At 35.4% G+C, this 23,040-nt stretch overlaps 1 protein-coding gene across 13 annotated transcripts in view; it reads right to left on the bottom strand.

The window, feature by feature from the left end:
• DACH2 (dachshund family transcription factor 2) overlaps positions 1 to 23,040 on the bottom strand; it is a 647,423-nt gene that overhangs the window by 162,332 nt on the left and 462,051 nt on the right. For 9 of the 13 annotated variants that reach the window (XM_035288190.3, XM_008989565.4, XM_035288191.3 and 6 more), the window contains one exon: positions 18,426 to 18,557. The exons of the other annotated variants lie outside the window; for them this stretch is intronic. In XM_035288190.3, coding sequence (XP_035144081.1) covers positions 18,426 to 18,557 — 132 coding nt within the window. The remainder of the gene's footprint in view (positions 1 to 18,425; positions 18,558 to 23,040) is intronic. 13 annotated transcript variants of the gene reach the window in all.

Raw genomic sequence — 23,040 nt, 5'->3', positions numbered from 1 at the left:
CCCAGGCTGGAGCGCAATGCCGCGATCTCGGCTCACCGCAACCTCCGCCTCCTGGGTTCAGGCAATTCTCCTGCCTCAGCCTCCCGAGTAGCTGGGATTACAGGCACGCGCCACCATGCCCAGCTAATTTTTTGTATTTTTAGTACAGACGGGGTTTCACCATGTTGACCAGGATGGTCTCTATCTCTTGACCTTTGATCCACCCACCTTGGCCTCCCAAAGTACTGGGATTACAGGCTTGAGCCACCGCGCTCGGCTGGATTATTAATGTTCTAAAGTTTATTTACAGGCAGTTCCCGAACTAAATGGACATCTTACCTGTGTGTGCCACACCTCTCTTTTTCCCTTCTGCAATTAGTGACAGCAATAACTCATTACCCTATGCACAAAGGGAGAATTGCCACAGCTAGAATTGTCTTTAACTGTAATCTAATCCTACTCACTATTTTACACATCAGAAAACTGAGGCTCAGGTACAGAAATAGACTGGCCTGGATTCACAGTTACTTCCTAGCAGGGATTGCTCTAGAATCCAAGTCTTTTAACACCTAATGTTAGGTTGCTTCCTCTGCAATTTCCCAAGGTAATGTCACATGCACTCTCTTATTTCACCCTTTTATTTTTCCTTATTCTCAAACCATCATGGCAGTTCTTGTTTCTTGCTTGAAAGCAGGGACCTCTTTCCTGGACTATTACCGTAGTGATAGTGACGTTGATGCAGCCGCTTCAGCACTTCAGCATGCATGTGTTCATTCTCTCTCTTTCTCTCTCTCTCTCTCTCTCTCACACACACACACACACACACACACCACCACAACAAAAACATTGCTGAAGTATACAAATGCCTTTATTAACTTAATATATCTGATACACATAGTAGACAAGAGTAGTAAACAGAGGTTGGTGGAGAGGAAAAGGAGAGGATGCAACTGGAAAATATCATCCAGAAGCAAAGGAACCAGGCAAATATGAGAATTCAGACCTGAGATCATTCTACAAGTTGACTGAAGATATAAATTTATCTTCCTGAATTTTTCACTTATTGTGATTTTGTCAGTAGAAATAGCATATAATAATGATTATGATGAGTTTTTGGAAAATAAAATAGTGTAAATTAATGCTCCTCCCAAAGAAGTCCTCTACGCAACACCAAATCCACAAGAATTTATGGAATGAAGGTTTAACCATCTATATGTCGAAGTATGCATATCTGTTTCCACAGAAATACTAGGGACCCAGAAATCAGGCAATAATATGTGTTTTATAAATTTTTACTATTCATTATTTCCAGTGGAAATCCCATCAAAAATTTATAGGTTTTTTTTAACATAGTAAGATATAATTTTAAATCAAAATCTCATCAGCAATTAACTTCCTGAAACCTATTTGGACAGACTTTTCCAAATTATAGATGGCACAAAAAATTCTTACTTTCCAATTCTATGCATTAATCCTGATTGATTGTGATTTTTCCTTCATTGGCTGTAAATTAGCAGCTAATAAGGAATAGAGGATTTTTGTTAAATCTTTTCTGGCTTAAAGACAACTAAACATTTGTAAATGGAGAGAAGCTTACAGAGGAAAGTTGGGATGCAGCAGTAGAGAACATATTAGGCTCACTACACTGAAAACACAAGATCTTGGCTCTATTACCACTAATTTTCCCTTGTCAAAATATGTAACCTTGAGGGAGGCAGTTTATTCTTTTGTGCATTCCTTTGTCTCTTCTTTTTTTTTTATTGCATTTTAGGTTTTGGGGTACATGTGCAGAACATGCAAGACATTTGCATAGGTACACACATGGCAGTGTGTTTTGCTGCCTTCCTCCCCTTCACCCACATTTGGCATTTCTCCCCAGGCTATCCCTCCCCAGCTACCCCCCCCACCGCTGTCCCTCCTCTCTTCCCCCCAATAGACCCCAGTGTCTGGTACTCCCTTCCCTGTGTCTATGTGTTCTCATTTTTCATCACCCACCTATGAGTGAGAATATGTGGTATTTCATTTTCTGTTCTTGTGTCAGTTTGCTAAGAATGATGTTCTCCAGATTCATCCATGTCTCTTCTATGATAATAGTCAGAGTACTGGATTCTTACTTGCCTCGTAGGTGTAATACGAAGGCATGAGGATGTCAATAACTATATTTTGGCAAAATGTTATTAGAGAATGCTGCCCTTGTGTGTTCAATAAAAGTATTTTCAATGCTTACATGTATAGTATCTATAAATTCAGTTTTATATTAGTAGACTATAAAACTTTCCATGTTTATAAATGGCATGCTCATGTGCTTAAATCACTAAAATAAAGTGTTTCCTTACGTTTATTGATGACAAAATGGTTAAGAAAACACTTTGTTCATGGGATAAATGTGTAAAAATGATACCTACTTTAACAGCTTCGAAACACTCCTGGGAAACTTGCACAACACTCAAAAACATGAAAAACAATCTTTGGTCTTGTCATCTTTAATGCTAAAATAACAGCCCAGGTATTTTGCTTTTTTAGACTAAAAGATGTACCTCTTTTGCCTTTTGAAGCACTTGAAAATTTAAAAAAGAAAAACTCAAAAATGCTGACTGCGTAATAGCTGAGTATTCATGGTGGGTGTAGAACATGAAAGGTTACAATATGGATCTGTGCCTACGCATTTCTTTTCAACTTGAGCAGAATCCCCCTGCATCTGCTAACTCGGCAATCATGCAGCTGACAGATTTCTGGGTTTTCTAAATAATGCATGAGCTTTTCTTTTAACATGTCAGTGCAAAGGTATCAATTCTGCCCCAGTGTCTTTCATGATGTTGATTTGCCTTGACAGCATTCCATTAAACCAATCAGTTCTTCCCCTCCTGATGGTTCCCTAAATATTCATTGGAGTGATGTATTTGTTGTTTTTAAACGTATTATGAAGGATGTTTGCATTTATGAGAAAATTCCATGGCAGGTATAGTTGGAAAAAGAGGTAGAACAACAAACTTTACAGCATGATGCTTTTCCTCATTCTTTTGATTCCTCCAACTACTCCCTCCCCCTAACCAACACCACCTGCCACCCAACCAAAAGAAAGTCTACACTCAAAATATTTGAACTTCCCAAAGAAATAACACTGAAATATTTACTACTGCTTGATATATCTCTTGAGAAAGCAAAAATATATTTATTAAATAATGCATGTTAACTTCAGCATCTACACTAGGAAAACAAATGCTTTGTTCTTTGCTCAGTGTTTTATAGGAACAGGTACTATCTCCAGTACACTGCATTGATGTTCCATTGATTATGTCCCAGAAGGAGAAATAAGTCTAAAAGCTAGAAAGTTAGAAGGGAATAGCATTTGTGCTCTATTTTTATAACGTGGTGTGTACTTTTCATAGATGCTGCTGCCCATAAAATACAAACCTTGAACATCTGCAGAATCTAACTTTTGCTTCCTGGTTAAAAATGATTTAGATGCAAATCAGTTCTAATGGTTTATACAGGTTTCTTTGCAAATTTCTGCAAGCCATTTAAGATAAACATTAGGATCTTATGATGATCACCTAGAAAAGGCACTTGTAACCAACCATTTATGAAGCAACTAAAAAGACTTGACAATTTAATTCATATAGAAAAAAAGAAGAAACCTGGTCTGGGAATGCATTAGGTAAAGTAGACACGGTGTGAATTTGCACATGGCGAATAATGCTTATGAAGGGACACCTTCCCTTTTTTGCCAAGAAAGAGAAGTTAGACATCTTCGCTAAGATTTAGAAATATCACTCCTGAGGAAATGATGCAGCTTCAGAAAAAAATGAGGTAAACTTTGAAATAGGCAGAGTTTGTGTCTGGGGCCCTAACTTTTAGTTCTTTTTTTCTCTGCTATTGTTTAAAAATCTCTATCCAGGGAATTCCCTCTTCTCATCAGCATTAACACTCAAACTTTGATTCACACTAACATGTAAACAGTTGATAAGCGTCAAAAATATAATACCCTGGGTAGCTTTACAATTAACTTTATGCTTTGCATTAAACACATGCTAAGACAGTTGGCAATGGCAGAAACACAACAATTTCTCAGAGTCCATAAAATTATCTTACTTAAAGATAAGGTCAGCTCTGAGAAAGTGTCTTATGTTACTTCACTAATTACATCTAATTCTGAAAGGAAACATACTCTTAGAGAATCAGTGCCCATCAACTTCCCTCAGTAAGTTAAAAACCAAAACTCTTATACATGAATGAAATGAATATTTCCTACAGTGAGTGCCTACATTGTTTCTATATTAAATTTTTACCCTGAGAGCCAATTGTCTTAACAGTGGTTTCTTGAAAGTTTCTCCAACTATATTCTTCTTTTATGATTAAAGAGCTACTAATTTTCACTGCCTATAATTGTGTTCTATTTTTTTATTTCACTTCATATTTTACTATTTTATTATTTATAGTGCAATTTAGAGAAGAATATATTCAGAATATTTTTGATAAATGTTTATCTTATGTGTAGTCACTATCCTTTTATCATTACCATGACATATTTATATACAGATAAAGAAAATATATGTGTATGCTACATAAATATAAATCTGTATGTATGTAATATTTGGCATGTTAATCCTTTTGAAAGGGATCTTATTTAACTGTCTTAAGGTTTAAGATTTAGGCATAATTCTCCATAGTATGCCAGAAGAGAAGAGAAAAACATCTGGGAAGGTATAATTCCCTAAGGACTTACCGGAACCTATGAGAGTGTACCTTAAGACAGTTTACCCAGTGGTAAATTCCCCAGAATTTGTTTTTTCTTCTCTCCTTGTGCTGTTCATGTCATTTCAGTTGAAAAATCTCACACAGCCCCCACCTCCCACTTTTTTTTTTATGCCACATAGGGGTCATCATAGCAGTATTATCATCAAAACCAATACTTTCATAGACACAGCTCTCCTAAAGTTAGCCTGGCATTCTAACCCGTGGCTGCTGGTCATGTAGGGGGTAAGACTGTTCAGCTTCAGAGGGTGGAAATGTAAGCAGAGTAAAGTAAGAAGCTATTATTAGTAGGGATAAAGGCATGCCTGCTATGATGACCCCTTTGTGGCGTAATTTTTTTTCCTGCTTTATATTATTTATACCATAAACTTTAGAAAAGTCAGAGGTCAATTCCTCTCTCCTTATGTCAACCAAACAATCATATTTCACTTCTTGAATTTTCTTTAAAGTCACAACCTTTGTTTTTATTATTGAAGGCATTAAAGTTTCTGCCAGTTGGTAGGATCAGCTTGCCTCTACAAAGGGGAACTACAATGTTGAAATATTAAGAAATTTGCATAAGAAAGAACATAGAGTGTGGAGTATCCAGCAAATGCTGGTGAATGAAAATCTAATTTTTAAACCAACCCATGAATATGCAATGCATGAAATTCACTTTGGAAATGTAAAATGTTTGGCATTTTTTTAAAATGTTAAATCTATTATCATTGGACCCAGCGATTCTACTCCTAGGTATATGTCTCAGAGAAATGAAACCATATGTCTACACAAATCCTGTACACAGGTGTTTATGGCACCATTATTTATTATAGCCAAAAAGTATAAGCAACCCAAATATCCATGAACAGATAAATGGACAAATAAAATGTAGTATTTTCATAAAACAGAATCTTTTCAGGCATTAAAATAAATGAAGTTCTGATAAATGCTACAATATGGATGAAACTTAAAAACATTATTCCAAGTGAAATAAATCAGACACAAGAGGTCACATATTGTACAATTCCATTTATATGAAATATCTAGAATAGGCAAAACCATAGAGTGTACAATGTAATAGTAGATTAGTGGTTTCCAGGTTCTTGCAGATGCGGAGAAATGGGCATCCTAATGGGTACAGGATTTCTTTATGGAGTGACAAAATATTCCTGGAATTTGATAATAAGTTATTAAGACTAGAATTATATAATGATTGTAGTTGTATAATTCTGTAAATATACTAAAGCCACTGAACTGTACACTTCAAAAGAGTGAATTTTATGGTATGTAAATTTCACCTCAATAAAACTCATAAAATTTTCACTTTGGATACTACAGAACTTCCAAACCTTTCAATAAGAGCACAAGTATTTATTACTTGAGTTAAATGCATGAAGTAGGTTCAGTGTATATACTGATCATATCCATGACTATGGAGTTAATATCTGAGTATCATAGAAAATTAGGATTTAGAAAAAATAATAGTGATTGTTTCTCAGTCCCTTACACTAATATGTCCAGTGTAAAGTAGAATCCACTAAATGTGGGAGATATTTAATGAGCCCAGCTCTACGTGCTTATTAAAGTGCTTTTATAATAAGCTCTATGCTTATTAAAGTGCCTTTTAAAAAGTAAATAGAAACAAAATAATGATTATATATGTATACCATGACAGTGCAGAATTACTATTAATTTTTAGAAATATGTATACTCTAAACAGATAGATACTCAAAATCAATATAGGCTATAAATTAACCATTGAAATCTGGCATTGTATTAATCAAATTACTATTGAATATTTTGTCATGTTCAAGCAAATTCATGAATGAATACTTTTTAGATGATAGAATATACCAATAATTACTTATTGTAAATTCCATTTATGAACACAATCTCTCAACAAACATAGATACGACAACTCATTTATAATAATTTCTTCAAAGGTTTTAGAAAAAAATTAAAATTATATTATTTCTTGGGCCGGTTTAAGAACCATTGCCTATATTTTCCCTTTCTGTTATTTTTTACCTGTTTGTATTTAACCTGTAAGGATAACATGTGTGTCTTGGAAGGTACTGCAAATCAATGTGCAAATACCTTGAAGGGAATAGTATGCTGGATAACACCCTGCATGGCTTCCTACAGATTGAGTCTTGTCAGGCAAATCTAATCTCCTGTGACAGAGTGACAGCCTGGGAGGTAGAGGGGAAGCAATAGATATAATTTATTTTGACTTTACTAAGGGTTTTGAGACCATTCTAAACAATTGGCTCATCAATATATTGTGAAAATCCAGTCAGATCGCACACCTGAAGAGAGTTCCCAGCAAGGGCACAAAGAATGATCAACCATGAATAAATGTTAAGTTGAGGCAATGATACAAATAAAATCCCAAAAGCAGGAAAAACATTTCTGCCAGTGTACTGAACATGGACAGAGGCACATTTTGATCACGTGACACTAACCTCAGACTTCTAAGGATGGGTTCAGAACCTGAAGTAACATCACTAAGTGAAAGATTCAGTAAGGAATAAATAGTATGGACTAAGAGAGCAACAAATTCAGGAGAGTACCCATTAAGTAAAAACAATACAAGCAGAAGATGGGACTAGACTAATCATGTTCAAGAATTATAATAATAAAGATTAGAGTTCAAAGGAAATATGATTATCCCAGACTCATTCATTGTAACCAAGGCACAGAGAAGACTTGTTTGAAATCACTTGTTTTGAACCACACAAAACTGTAGAAGAGCTAGATATTTAGCATTCATTTTCAAAATCCCAGAAACACTACAAGAGTATAACTTGTAGGAACCAAGACAATATATTCAACACAGATTAGGTCTTCTTAAAAGCGAAGTTCGGCCCTTTGATTTGATAACAGCATAGTTGGGGACAGGAGGAAGGGGTAAGACTAGAAAGATTAGAATGATTATGGGTTGGCTAATAAGATCTATAAGGATAGATCACATCATTTCAAATTATTAATTGTGAGGAAGAGATAACAGTTGGGCCAAACTCTGAGGTGGCTTTACACTAACTGACCTTAATAATAGTCACAAAACAAGAAATGTAATTCACTAGATAAGGTAATAGGAATAGACATAATCAACAGTTCCCCAGTAGTGAGAGTTGCTTACTCCTGGAATGAGTGATAGAAGGGTACTGAAAAAAACAATAGGTTCTTCTGGCTTACTTTTTTTTCTTTATTATACTTTAAGTTCTGGGATACATGTGCAGCTCTTGCAGGAGTGTTACATAGGTATACACATGCCATGGTGGTTTGCTGCATCCATCCCCCCTTCACCGACATTAGGTATTTCTCCTAATGTTATCCCTCTCCAAACTCCCCATCCCCTGCTATCACTCCCCTAGCCACCCACCCCCCAACTGACCCCAGTGTGTGATGTTCCCCTCTCTGTGTCCATGTGTTCTCATTGCTCAACACCCACTTATAAATGTGAATATGCAGTGTTTGGTTTTCTGTTCTTGTGTCAGTTTGCTGTGAATGATGGTTTCCAGATTCATCCATGTCCCTGCAAAGGACATGAACTCATCCTTTTTTATGGCTGCATAGTATTCCATGGTGTATATGTGTCACATTTTCTTTATCCAGTCTATCCTTGATGGGCATTTGGGTTGGTTACTTTTTAAGGGGTCATAAGCACAGAAGAGAGATGGGTAGAGTAGTGAAAGTTTAAAATTCTATCAGAGAAAATCCTCTCAAAACAGTTACTGATATCAAGAGCTAATAAAAACAGAATGCCTCACTTGATTCTCTAGAAACATCTTGCTCCATATCTAGTGAGGTGTTTGGATAACATAAAGAAAGATGACAATCTTGGGATTTTCTAATTCAACTTTGCAAGTTAATCAAGCATATACACTTTGATTCTCTCCACTATAAACTATATTTTCCAAAAGGTAAAGTACTCAACATCTGCTCCATGAAAGTAAAACTGACACAAAAGTCAGAACAAGCAGGGACTTGGAGGATAAAGATTTACATGGTTATAATGGTGGGTTCTCCAGAGAACATCACTGAGCATAGTGCTTCCTGAAATAAACGATGCAGTTAAAAATACCCCATCTATTTCTACAAGTAAATGGTCAACCCTGAAAGTCATTGTTGTAGTTTAAAAATAGATTCTGCTACTGTATAACTATATTTCTAATTTGACAGCTACAATTATAATCATTCAAACATCTATTTCCCACAAGCTCTCTACAGCCATAACCTTTAGTGATTAATTATAAAGTTCCAGGAGAAACAGTACACAGACTAATTTCCTAAAACAATAAAAACCAGAATTTCTCATTTGGAGCTAAATGAAACATGAACAAGTTGTTATTCATGCTGAAATCTTGATGCAAAGTCATGGTGCAGCCATTAAGGAAATTATTAAACAAAACCTCAAATCAAAGAAACTATAGGTCTGTCTTCAAAGAGAAAATTCTGTTCTTGCATAAGAATATTCTAACTCTTAAATTTGCTCTTTCTTTTAAAGCCTAATGGTACTGACTCTATTTTCATACTCTCCTGCCTCTGCTCTTGTCAAATCATCCAAAAATATCAACTTAAACAAAACAGAAGATGCAAGAACTCTCAGAAGGAAAACCCTTTTTCACACACATTCATACAGCTTTCTGGTATTTTTAGGTCAGTGTCCTGCTTATTTCAGGATTTGTCAATAGTTGTGGAAATTTTCTTAGGTCATGAAGTATGTGCTGTCTGACAACCCTGGTTGTTTTCTTTTTGTGAAGAGCAAAGTACACAATGGTTGATCTCATACTCTGTAGGAAGATGATACATTGCTGTACATTTTTCTGTTAAGTTCAGTTGTGAAAACATGATCTTTTAATTTGTATTTTGATAAAGCCTTTCACAAACAAATAAAAGCCAATACCTACACAATTAAATGGCAAAAATCAATGGGTAATGGGGAGCTAGAATAACAAGTTACAAGGAATATGAGGAGAAAATAAAATACGATCCTTTTTTAAATGACAAGATAGATAAACATATTAACACCAACAGAAAAATTTTAATTGAATACTTGGCATGTTTTCATATCAGTCATATTTTGCCTTCAGGGGACTTAGCAACTAATAACAATGATGAAATTAAATAGCAATCTTGCCACAATTTAAAACAGAGTGTGCTCCCTCTTAAATTGAAAAACAAACTCATTTTTAAAGCTTTCTGGTTACACAAATCATTGTGAAAGTGGCTTATAAGAACCAAAAACTGTGCTCTCAGGTAAAAGATTCCTATCACCACAGATAAATTCAAGAAAGAGAGACCATTCATTTCTATTTATAATTGTATCTTATGAAAACAAATGCTACCCTTAGGGAGAAAGCCGGAAACGTAATATGCACTCAGCTTGATTTCAAAGTAGGGACCTAAATCATTGAGTTTATAGTTAAAACAATATACAATTCTAAATCACATTTAATCATTTGTAATATTTGTGGATCTAACTAGATTTTTAAACATTAATTGTTATTTTTTGTGGGTGCATGGTAAGTATATTTATGGATTGCATTTGATATATTTTGATACAGGCATACAAAGCATAATAATCACATCAGGGTAAAAGGGGTATCTATCACCTCAAGCATTTATCTTTTGTGTTATTCACAAAGAATACAATCCAATTACACTCTTTTAGTTATTTTTCAGTGTACAATTAAATTATTTTCAACTATAGTAACCCTGTTGTGCTGGCAAATACTAGGTTTTTTTTATTCTGTCTTTATCCATTAACCCTCCCCACATCCTCTTCCCACCTCACCCCACACTACCCTTCTGAGCCACTTTATATACTCTGCTTCCATGTATTCACTCATTTTAATTTTTAGCTCCCACAAATAAGTGATAATATGCGATGTTTGTCTTTCTGTGCCTGGCATACTTCACTTAATACATTAACCTCCAGTTCCATCCATGTTGTTGCAAATGACAGAAAGGTGTTGTATTTTTATGGCTGAATACTACTTTATTATATATATATATATATATATATATATATATATATATATATATATATATATACATATGTATGTATTTTTATGACTTAATTGAACAGTTTCAGAGCTCCAAGTGAAACATTTGTTTTCTATACTTCACTTAATTGAAGAGAAAAAATGATAGTATCAAGAAAGAAAATCTATCAGAGATGTAGTCAAAATAGTAATTCCCAGAGTAGATCTTGAGGTTAGGTCAGGTCTAGTCTGAAGTCTGATAACTATTTTGTAAATAAAATATTCCTCAAGCCAAATTAAGGACAATCTCCTTTATCAGCTTCATCACAATGTCTAGGCTTATTGACTGAGACTCAATATAAAAGAAAGAAATTTGATTATGTAGCTTAACCTATACTAGAAATTGATTCGAACATTAGAAACATAGTGTTATGGTGGAAAGATCAAGGAACAATGAATCAGTGCCGGCTCTCTCATTAAATAGCCGTGTGAATTACATGCCAATTTCTTATGCTTCAAACATCATCTATAGTATGCGGGGTTGGGATTAAATTATCTGAAGTCACTTAGGACTCTAAATTTTAATTTTAGAAATCTTTGTCAATAAGATTGTAAACAACAGGTGCTTTGTAGTTAACCTAAAAACGTAATTGATCAAAATTTTCTATTAATCAAACATAAAATTGCCTCAAGCCATGTCTTCAACTCTTACCCAACTCCTAGAAATGTCCTGAGGTATCTGAGAATCACTATGTAAAAATGACTCTTCAGGGGAATAATACAGTGTGTTTATTCGTTGAAGGCTTGTTTTATTTTAATGATCGATCTATGTAATCACCGAGGCCATTATGTACAGATAAGTGGGGAGAGACGAGCTTTATTTCATAGTCTCTTCCACCTTGTACAAAGTCTTGATGATATACTCCTTGGTCTGGAGGCACTCAATAGAGTGAGTCAATCTATTTAATACTTCATTCAAAGCTACCCATTTCTTTTTCTGATTTTCAATATCATTTCTTTCAAAGGCCAGTTCAAACACTACATCCTACAATTGAATCCCTTTTTGATTACCTTAAAAGTAATTTCTTCTTTCTCTATATTCTCACAGTTCTTCTTGTTGCTTTTACCACATTCCATGACAGAGTATACTCATTTATATATTAATTCCTTTCTTATCTCCTCTCATACCTAGATCATAAGCATTTGATGTAGTACAGTGATTTTTTTTGTCTTCTCTCCTCAGACTACCAACATATTGCCTTTATAACTGTTGGAATATTGTACACTGTGGAGCCTAATAAATATGATAATTGAATTTCATTGAGAATCATATTCAAGAATTACTCTAATCCCTCATGCAGTGGTTTAGAAATGGTCACAAGCCACATTGCTTATTTCATTTATGTACTTGCTCTTCATGGAATGTCTATTATTTGCTAGTCACTTCAAATATACAACTGGAATTTTTTACAACAAAACTGAAAATAACTGCATTTGATAATAATCTAACACTCAATTCTGCATCACCACATAACTGATGGAAACATTCAATATATATTCCTCAGGATACCTCACAACTTACTCAATTGAGTATTCACCAAATTTACTGCTTTTCCTTTGCCTGATTAGATCTAGTACACATCTTATAAATAACGTTTTAATGTTTCTCCAAGATCTAACTTCCTTTTGGATCAAATAGCCAATTTCCCAGTCTTACCTGTACCATGAGCATTCAGAAAGGATATTCCCTTAACTAGTAATCAGACCCTAAAAGCGATGAACCCTGATCTCTCTTTTTGAGATTATCTACTTCTGTCCCTTCTTGGAAGGCACTAAAGAAGATAAAAGTTAAAGAGAAATCAAGTCTAGTCTTTGATCTCAGTTTAAATGCTGAGATAGTCAACCCAAAGGGCAACAAAGACACACTAGTCCGAAGATTACCAAAAATTTTCAGATCTAAAATTCTTGAAATACATTTTCATTTACAAATGATCCTTTATGAAATTACAGTAGTTTTACTTTCAAGTAGAGCAGGGATTTCATTTATTCAGACTTTGAAAAGCTTCTGAAACTTCATTTAAAACTATACAATAATTAATATTATAATACTTCAAGTCAGATTCACTTCATTCCATCAAGATAAAGACAATTATATTGTAATCTCTGCATGGTCAAGGACAATGACTTCCATCATTCCATTTCTAGTGCACCAAGTATAACATCATACACAGATGGAAATCTATACTTTATTTTATCACAATGATAGATATTCAGAATTAGGCCAGAGTATATCTGGCCAGGAACATTATTAACTATTTAGCAAGTTTAAAATTAGCTAACAGTATAGCTCTCAAATATGATAGCTTATTACAAAGGAGATACTTAAAAACTTTTTAGAATATTTTTTTCCAAAAACCAGTGTTCCTGAGGCAAACAAGACAGAAATTACTGTGTGAACTCTCACCAGTTTTTACTGGTACAAAACACTCCTTTATAACAACATTGGATTATAAGAGGCTTCCTTTTAAATATTGGTCACTTCTAAGTCACTTTAAGATTTGAAAGCCAGTATGAATTAACTGCCATTAGGATTAGGAAACTGATAATCAGTTTTCTCACTGTATCTTCATTTTAAGATTTTTTATTCCAGGGATTGATAAAGTCAAATTCTCATTATAAACAAGCATTAAAGAGGATGCATAATATGAGAAAAGCTAACACTTCGGATTTAACTAGACACAAGACTCAAACTTAGATCTGCAACTTACTAGTTTTATGATTATGGGAAGGCTGAACCTTTGTGCTTCTGTTTCCTGATCTATAAAAGGGGAGTATTAGAAGTACCATTTTCTTAGGATTTTGTTAAAAATTAAATGAGTTAATATGAGAGATACTTAGTACATAATAACTAGTAACTATTCTTACTGTTGCTATTATTATTGTTTAGTGTTAATTTTATTCTTATATATAGGTTGTTTTCAGTTTCCAAGAAACCAGTAAAATATGCATTTTCTATTGATTCCCCAATAAATTGCATCCAGGCTATGTGGGAAAAAAGTCACTGTTATCACTGGTTGGAGGGCAATTCTCACCTTGTATTTCAACATGAAAATTGTAATTTTACACGAGGTGATCTACACTGTCCTAAAGTCAGAGTAGTTTCTCACACTGATTTCATTCAATAATTTTCCTCTTTAATTGCTCTTCCCACTTACCTGCAAAATAAAGCCCCACCATGCTTGAATTTCCAGGAGCCTAGAAAAAACAATGTAAAGCTTCTGCCAAACATCTATCACATTATATTGAAGTTAACTGCAGTTAGCTTGGCAATCTCTGGATCCTAAAACCATCTTTAATTGCCCATTTTTTAAATGAAAAATATTTGGGGAATAGGGCCAACAGGATGAACTAGAAGCAGTTCATGTGCACTGATCTCATGGAGAAAAAGTGATCTAAACTGATCTCAAGGGCTGGAGAACACTGACCGTGCAAGCCAATCAGCAGATAAATCATGTCGGGATATATCAAGGCAGCAGGCAAAAACAGAGGACAGAGAGGAATGAAGCTGGCCACCACCCTGTTAGATATCAGCATCTTAAAAAATAGCCAGCAGGGTGGCTCACATCTATAATCCCAGCACTTTGGGAGGCCAGGGCAGGTGGATCACCTGAGATCAGGAGTTTGAGACTAGCCTGGCCAAATAGTGAAACCCCTTCTCTACTGAAAATATGAAAATTAGCCAGGCACAGTGGTGGGCGCCTGTAATCTCAGCTACTTGGGAGGCTGAGGCAGGGAGAATTGTTTGAACCCGGGAGGTGGAAGTTCTAGTGAGCCAAGATTGTGCCACTGCACTTCAGCCTGGGTCATAGAGCAAGACTCCATCTGAAAAACAAAATGGAATTTCATATCCAGCCAAACTAAGTTTCATAAGCGAAATAAGATCCTTTTCACACAAGCAAATGCTGAGGGAATTCATTACCAAATGGAATAACATTTCATGCTCTTGGATAGGAAGAATCGATATTGTTAAAATGGCCAAGATAACTTCCCAAACATGGAAAGGGTGAGTGAGTGAGAGCCCCTTGGGAGATTCATGCTCCTCACAGGGACCTGTGCAAGACTGGGAATGGGAGAATCACCCTGCTCCCCTGCACCCTTCCAACACACTTTTAGACTGAGGCAAAGAGCCACCTGAAGGTTTTTTGGGGACAACTCCCAAGTCCAAGGGGACTTCTGCAAGTCTTGGGCCTCAGGACAAGCCAGCACAGGTGCCACAGCCCCAATTGAGGCCATAATTGCAGTGCCAGGAAGCGTGAACATTGCTCCACCACCGTTTTTCAACCAGGGCTCAGTGCCAACTTCTGGCCCAGCAGTCCCGCTTTGACCCAAACTTGGCTACCTCCTGTAACTCTGCCACTGGTAGACAGTTGGGCAGCACTTCCTAGAGCTTCCATATGTTCCTCTACTAATAGCATCTTTATCTAATAAAATTTCAATCTTTTGATCATTTTAAAAAAAGAAAAAAAGGAACACAAAATATCTGAGAAATATGGAATTACGTAAACCTTCACAAGATACTTCACATGAAGATCATCCCCAAGACACATAACCATCAGATTCTAGAAGGCTGACATGTAAGAAAAAATGGTAAGAGCAGCCATAGAAAAAAGGACAGGTCAACAATGTAAGAAAGACAATCAGAATAACAGCAAACATCCCAGCAGAAACCCTAGAAGGCAGAAGAGATTGGGGGGCGATATTCAACATTGTTAAAGGAAAGAAATTCCAACCAAGAATTTCATATCTGTGGTTGGACACATTGGCTCATACCTATAATCCCCCAACACTGGGATGCTGATGCAGGCGGAGCATCTCAGATCAGGAGTTTGAGACTAGCCTGGCCAACAAGGTTAAACCCCTTCTCTACTATAAATACAAAAATTAGTCAGGCGTGGTGGTGGGCACCTGTAATCTCAGCCCCCTGGGAGACTAAGGCAGGGAGAATTGCTTGAACCCAGGAGGCGGAGGTTGTAGTGAGCCAGGATCATGCCACTGCACTCCAGCATGGGTGATAGAGTGAGACTTCATCTCAAAAGAGAAAAAAAAAAGAATTTCATAACCAGCTAAACTAAGCTTCATAAGTGAAGGAGAAATAGGATCCTCTTCAGACAAGCAAATGCTGAGAAAATTAATTACCAAATGAAAAACAAATGGAAAAACATTTCATGTTCTTGGTTAGGAAGAGGAATATTGTTAAAATGGCCATATTGCCCAAAGCAATTTACAAAGTCACTGCTATTCCTATCAAACTATCAATGATGTTTTTCATAGGTCTAGAAAAAACTATTCTAAAATTCATATGGAATCAAAATAGATTCCAAATACCCAAAGCAATCCTAAGTAAAAAGAACAAAGCTGAAGGCATCACATTACCTGCCTTGAAATTATATTACAGGGCTACAGTAAACAAAACCGCATACTACAGGTACAAAACAAACACATAGATAGATCAATGTTACAGAATGGCTAACCCACAAGAAAAACCACAGACCTGCAACCATCTGCACTTTAATAAAGCTGACAAAAACAAGCAATGGAAAAGGACACTCTAATCAATAAATGGTGCTGGGATAACTGGCTAGCTATATGCAGAAGATTGAAATTGAACCCCTTCTTTACAGCATATACAAAAATCAACTCAGGATGGATTAAATTCCTAAATATAAAATCTCAAAATGTAAAAACCTTGGGAGATAACTTAGTAAATGCCATTTCAGACATAGGAACTGGCAAAGATTTCATGACGATGCCAAAAGCAATTGCAACAAATGCAAAAAGAGAGAAATGGAAACTAATTAAAGCTCTTTACAGACAAAGAAACTATCAACAGAATAAGAAGGCAACCTAGAGAACGGGAGAAGATATTTGCAGACTATACACCTGGCAAAGGTCTAATATAAAGAATCTTCAAGGAACTTTAAGGTACAAGCAACAAACAACCCTGTTAAAATGTGGGCAAAATACATGAACAGACACTTTTCTAAAGAAGACATACATGTGACCAGGAAGCATATGGAAAAAGCTCAACACCATTGATTGTTAGAGAAATGCAAATCAAAACCACAGTGAGATACCATCTCACACCAGTCATGGCTATTACTATAAAGTCAAAAAATAAGAGATGTGGGCAAGGTTGTAGAGAAAGGGGAACGTTTATACACTGCTGATGGAAGTGTAAATTAACTCAACCATTAGGGAGCGCAGTGTGGTGATTCCCCAAAGAACTAAAAACAGAAACACTATTTGACCCAACCATCCCACTACTGGGTATATGCCCAAAGGAATATAAATTGTTCTACCATGAAGACACATGCACACGTGTTTCACTGTAGCACTACTGACAATAGCAATTCCATGTCTGGTTGACATGGAATCAACCTGAATGTCCAAAAATGACAGAGTGGATGGGGAGGAAGACAGCAAACCACATTGCCATGTATGTACCTATGCAACAATCTTGCATGTTCTTCACATGTACCCCCAAACCTAAAACACAATAAAATATATATTTTTAAAAGAAAATGTGATAAATGTGCACTATGGAATACTATGCATCGATAAAAAACAATGAGATCACTTCTTTTGCAGGAACATGAATGGAGTGAGGCCATTTTGCATAGCAAACTAATGCAGGAACGTAAAATCAAATACTGCATGTTTTCACTTATTAGTGGGATCGAAATGATGAGAATGCATGAACAGGAAAAAGAGAACAACTGACACTGGGAACTACTCAAGGAAGAAGGGTGAGAGGAGGGAGAAGTTCAGAAAGAAATAAAACTGTCATGTACTATGTTTGTACCCAAGTGTCAAAATAATCTCTATGTACACCAAACCCCCAAATCATGTGTTTACTTTTTAACAAACCTGCACATGTATTTCTAAACCTAAAATAAAATTGTTTCTTAGATCTTTCCTTTATTTATTTGTCCACCCTTCCATCATCCATCCATCCATCCATGCATCCATATTTCCATCTGTCCATCCATCCGTTCATGTTGTTGATAATTATAATCTCACCTATCTTCAAAACAGATCTGAGGGGTTTTATGATCAAGGCTAACAACCAGTGATTACCGGGTAAAAGAAAGAAACAAGTAATATGAGAGGAAAGGACATTCCACTCTACAAGTCACCTCTGTCTTCTTTTCCTTTCATCCATCTTTTCTTCTTTGCCTGCTCCCTGTTCTACCTCTCTTCATTAGACCCTGTAGATAATGCCTGAAGTCAGCTGGCACTTTCATTTAACTAAGGAATTAGTACTCTGGATGAAAAGACTTCAGCCCAGCCAGCTGGACTATCAGCATTGCCTTTCAGTGGTAAATTTTTTAGAATAGGATGGAGTAAGAAACCTGGGGTGATGCTGGAGTGGAGCACCCTTTGGCAGGCAGAGAGCACAATGGCGAGCACTATAAGAATTATAATTCATTTTCATCACAGCAAAATAGTGAAGATAAATAAATGTTTCCAAAATGAGGTTATGACTTGTAACTGTTTTCTAATTTCAGTGTACAAGTTAGCAATAGGACTAAGCGACCTCTTGAGTATCTTTATAAGAAAAGTAGACATATTATTCTCTCTCCTACATCCTCATCTTACCTCTCTCCTGCCCCACAATAACACAGTAAGAATCACCTGTCTGGGATTCTTCAAGACACTCACCTATGTTAGAATTAAGATCATCAGGCTCTGATTCAGTCCCATTTTGGCTTCCATTTCCCTGAAGAGTGTTCACAGCCATAAGCTTCATCTTCTGCAGTTTCATTGCCTCAGCCATTGCTGCAGCTGTTATACCTAAAATCAGAATTATTCCATTCCATTTATTTATTTATGTTAATAATTTTACCTTTTATTTTAGATTTGGGGGTATACATGCAGGTTTTTCACTTGAGTATACTGCCTGATACTGAGGTTTAGTGTATGGATGACACTTTGTAAAATGGGGATCATTTCTTAATGTAACTGAAAGCTGGATAGATTTATTTAACAAATCTGTGCTGCACAGCACAAACCAAAATTAACTTAAAATTGAATTTGTTAATATTTTGACAATGTAACTTTCAACTCTGGTAATTTCTTCATGCTACAATAAATAGTTTGTAAACTTTAAAAAGATGTATTAAATATATGTCTGATCCCGAATTTGAAACATAAAGTAAATGAAAATTGTAAAATGCAAATGGTTTTTAAAATTCCAAGATTATTGGTAATGTATTATTTTGTCTGCTAAGGATGTTAGACTGTTATTTTGGACAGAACTCAATATGTAGTAAATTCCATCTAAAACAACATGGTCAGTGGGTGCACTCTGAAATTCTAAAAGAAACTCCTTTTAGTGCATATCCTCCTTAGTGCATATCTAAAGGAATCCTTTTCTAGTGCATATCCTTGCTGGCACTTTTATAAATGATAGGCTGCCTAGCCTATGAGGATCAGCTTAGTCGGAAGGGGGAGAAGAAAGAAAAAACTTCAGGTATTCTTTCTACATTTTTATCTGCCTCATACTTATACACTGAGGACCAAACTAAGGAAATCATGGCATGCCACCTATACAGCCAGCCTCTGTAGTATAGGTACATTCTTTTACTGTATTAATGTAAAGCAGATATTAAAATAAAACTCTCAGCATAATGGTGTAAAAAGATGAGGTGTGGGGGAATGGCGATAGATAAAATGTGAGTATGCAAATTTGAAATTATTCCCCCTAGGAAGTCCATAACAGACAGCAACACAACCAAATATAAGGAAACAAGTACTAAAAGTACCAGAACAAGCCATACTCCAACGACGTCCTCCCAAAAGTCTAGTGAAGGAAACTTGATTATTTTTAGATAATGTCCCTAATCATCCACTGGTACACTTACAAGGAGTTCAGAGTGGCAAAACAGAACTTTAGTTATTCTACCAAACATGCAGTTAGATAGTTTAGGCTGTGTTTACTTCCACTTACATGTTTGATAAGATTTATCATACCTCTTAGAATCAGGATCTTCTAATGACAGGTTTTTTTTTTTTTTTTTTTTTTTGCACAACTGATATTTCCCTTCTTTTCTTTGAATCTATTTTTGTGGTAGGATGAATTTTGCTAAATTCTGAAATAATGCCTCAAAATCTACCCAGATTTTTCTTTTTGGCCCATGGTAGCAGTGTACCAGTAGATAATTAGGGACATTATCTAAATATAATTAAGTTGAATTCACTAGACTTTTGCGAGGACATCGTTGCTTGCTTTCTGAATATTGGTGCTCCTGTGTTGGGTGCATATATATTTAGAATAGTCAGCTCTTCTTGTTGAATTGAACATTTTTACCATTATGTAATGCTCTTCCTTGTCATTTTTATCATTATTGGTTGGAAATCTGTTTTTCTGAGATTAGAATTTCAACTCCTATGTTTTTTCTGTTTTCCATTTGCTTGACAGATTTTTCTACATCCCTTTATTTTGAGCCTATGAGTGTCATGACATGTTAGATGGAGTTCTCAAAGACATAATACCATGGGGTATTGCTTTTATATCCAGCTTGCCACTCCGTGCTTTTCAAGTGGGGCATTTAGTCCATTTACACTCAAGGTTACTATTGATATGTGTGAATTTGATATTGTCATTGTGATGTTAGCTGGTTACTACGTTGGTGTGTTTGTGTGATTGCTTTACAGTGAAACTGGTCTGGAAACAGTTTTGAAATTCTCTACAAATCAACTGAGAAGACGCAAATCTTTCCAAACAGAGGTAATATTTGGGTTTATTTTCAATACATGCTTATGCTCTGAATTATACTCAGAAAAATACTTGAACTCTAAAAAATTGTACTAAATGTGTTTTCTATTCAGAAAAAAAAAAAAAAAACCCTTGGACTCTAAAAACTTCAGAATGCAGCAATGGAAAAGCCATACAGATCTAAAAGCTAGAGACTGAAAGAGCAAAGAAATGACGTGAAGGTAGTTACAGGCTACCCTAATGAGGAACAAAAATTCCAGTGGTTTTTAAGAATCACCATTCATGGATAGACGCAAGATTAAAATTTAGTTCATTTCTATGGCTGTGAGAGAAAAGCTGAAAAAATACAGCTTTGGGAGGATCTCAAAACATTCAATAGGAGCTGCATTTTGCTAGACATAAGCTTAGCCATCAAATAACGTGAGCACTAAACGTTGACTATATTTTGCAAGTATCTGTCGAGTTACAGATAGAGATATTAAGACAGAACACACTCGATCTGTGCTAAAGTTCCAGTTGTCTCAACAAAACAACAGTTGGAGGCAGTGAACTTGCAGTTAGGAATTGAGCCAAAAAGAGGAAACTACAGTTAAGAAGGGTTGGCAGGACAAACAGCATGACATACAGTGTAGTCCACAAAACCAATCTCAAGAGAAAGCTGGCTGCTGCTTTGAGCAAACTGCTGACCCTTAGCCTCAATATGCCTAATACAATTTTAAGTTGCCAAACAACTGTTTACTTTCCTGTAGACCATACAGAACCTGTCTTACATCAACTTTTTCCAAACTACTTTTCATTTGACAACTTGTTCCACAAAATGTTAAAAGAGCATATATTTAAAAATGGCGAAATTGGGTAAGAAAATTCCCAGGCCAAATTAGGTAACAACAAGTTAATAGAAATCTTATCTAGCACTTATCATAAGCCACACAATCTTGCAAGCTCTCTCTCTCTCTCATATATATATATATATATATATATATACATATATATAGTATTTTGAATATATATTACATACATATATAATATTCAAAGAAACCTTAAGAGTGTATAATATTACAGAGTATAATATTAAAACCTTAAGAGTGTATAATATTACACTCTTACTCTACATTTCTGTGTTTCGTCACTAAACCAAGATGGAAACTGAATAACTTGTCTAATGTCATACAGGTAATAAATCTTGAAATTGGGGTTTAAACCCAGGTACTCCAGGTTTTCTTAATCGAAGTTTTTCCAAAGCTTTACACATAAAATATTTTAATGAATTTTCAAAAAAGACATGAAATGTAATATCTATTATTCATTCTACGGATACTAAAACTTTGTAGAACACAGTCTGACAAATGCTGCACTAAATCTATTTCTTTAAGCAAAGGATATAAGCTCAACTTTATTTGCTTGGATACTATTTTTTTCTGAATTTGAATTTAAGCTGTATATTAATATCAGGATTTCTTACAATTTACATAAAGTTCATCTGTTCTGTCATTGAGTAATCATGAATTATAATTGTCCATTGCTAATTTATTTCTTTATTTTTTTCAGACAGCGTCTCGCTCTTTTGCTGAGGCTGGAGTGCAGTGATGCAATCACAGTTCACTGCACTTCAAACTCCCCAGGCTCAATGGATCCTCCGACCTCAGCCTTCTGAGACTACAGGCATGTTTCACTAAGCCTGGCTGATTTATTATTATTATTATTATTATTATTATTATTATTATACAGAGACTGGGTTTCACAATGTTGCTCAGGCTGATCTTGAACTTCTGAGCACAAGTGATCTAACCACCTCGGTTTCCCAAAGTGCTAAGACTGGAGGGATGAGCCACTGCACCCAGCCCACTGGTGATATTTTAAATTTTAAATGTTTCCTCTTTTTATACATTACATTAAGAGAGTTATTAATTGTCTTTCTGGTAGCACTGAATGAACAATATTCTTGTTTAAGAAAATTTGAGCCATAAGAACTCTTTTAATATTATATACAAATTCCAGTAAGTCGAACTGCCCTAAGGTGACTTATTTGACCATTTTTATAGTGTATTACTGGATGTTTCAAGATAATTTTTAAGGAATTTCCTGCCCTCACTTGCCATAGGTCTATGATATGTAAATCAGAAAATCAGAAGTGGTAAGACCAGCAAATATCATTGTGAGTCTGGGAAAGAGTGTGCGTTAGATAGAGATTGTAGGTGACAAAACACTTAATTTCTAACATTGGGAGAAGAATGACTCCTTCCATGGGTAGTTAGCCCAGAAAGGCAGGAAGACTACCTGAAATGCTGGGCACTCAACAAAACTAACAGGAATACATCATCCTGTTTTCCAGAAAGGTGGTTCTGTCTGTGTAGAAAACCAGCAATACTTTTCAAAATACAGAACAATAAATTTCCTTTTGTAAGTAGAATAAATGGGGAATTGACCTCAAATTCAATAATCTATTTTCATCTAAAATTGCATTGTAGTACTAACTTCTGCATAGCAGCTAATGAAAATCCAAATGTGTTTTGTACTTGTTAAAATGTATCGAACTGCCAGTAGGAGAATATCAAGTCA

This window comes from Callithrix jacchus, chromosome X, assembly GCF_049354715.1.
Source record: "Callithrix jacchus isolate 240 chromosome X, calJac240_pri, whole genome shotgun sequence".
NCBI classification, from domain to species: Eukaryota; Metazoa; Chordata; class Mammalia; order Primates; family Cebidae; genus Callithrix; species Callithrix jacchus.
This window is presented reverse-complemented; position numbering and strand designations above follow the sequence as displayed.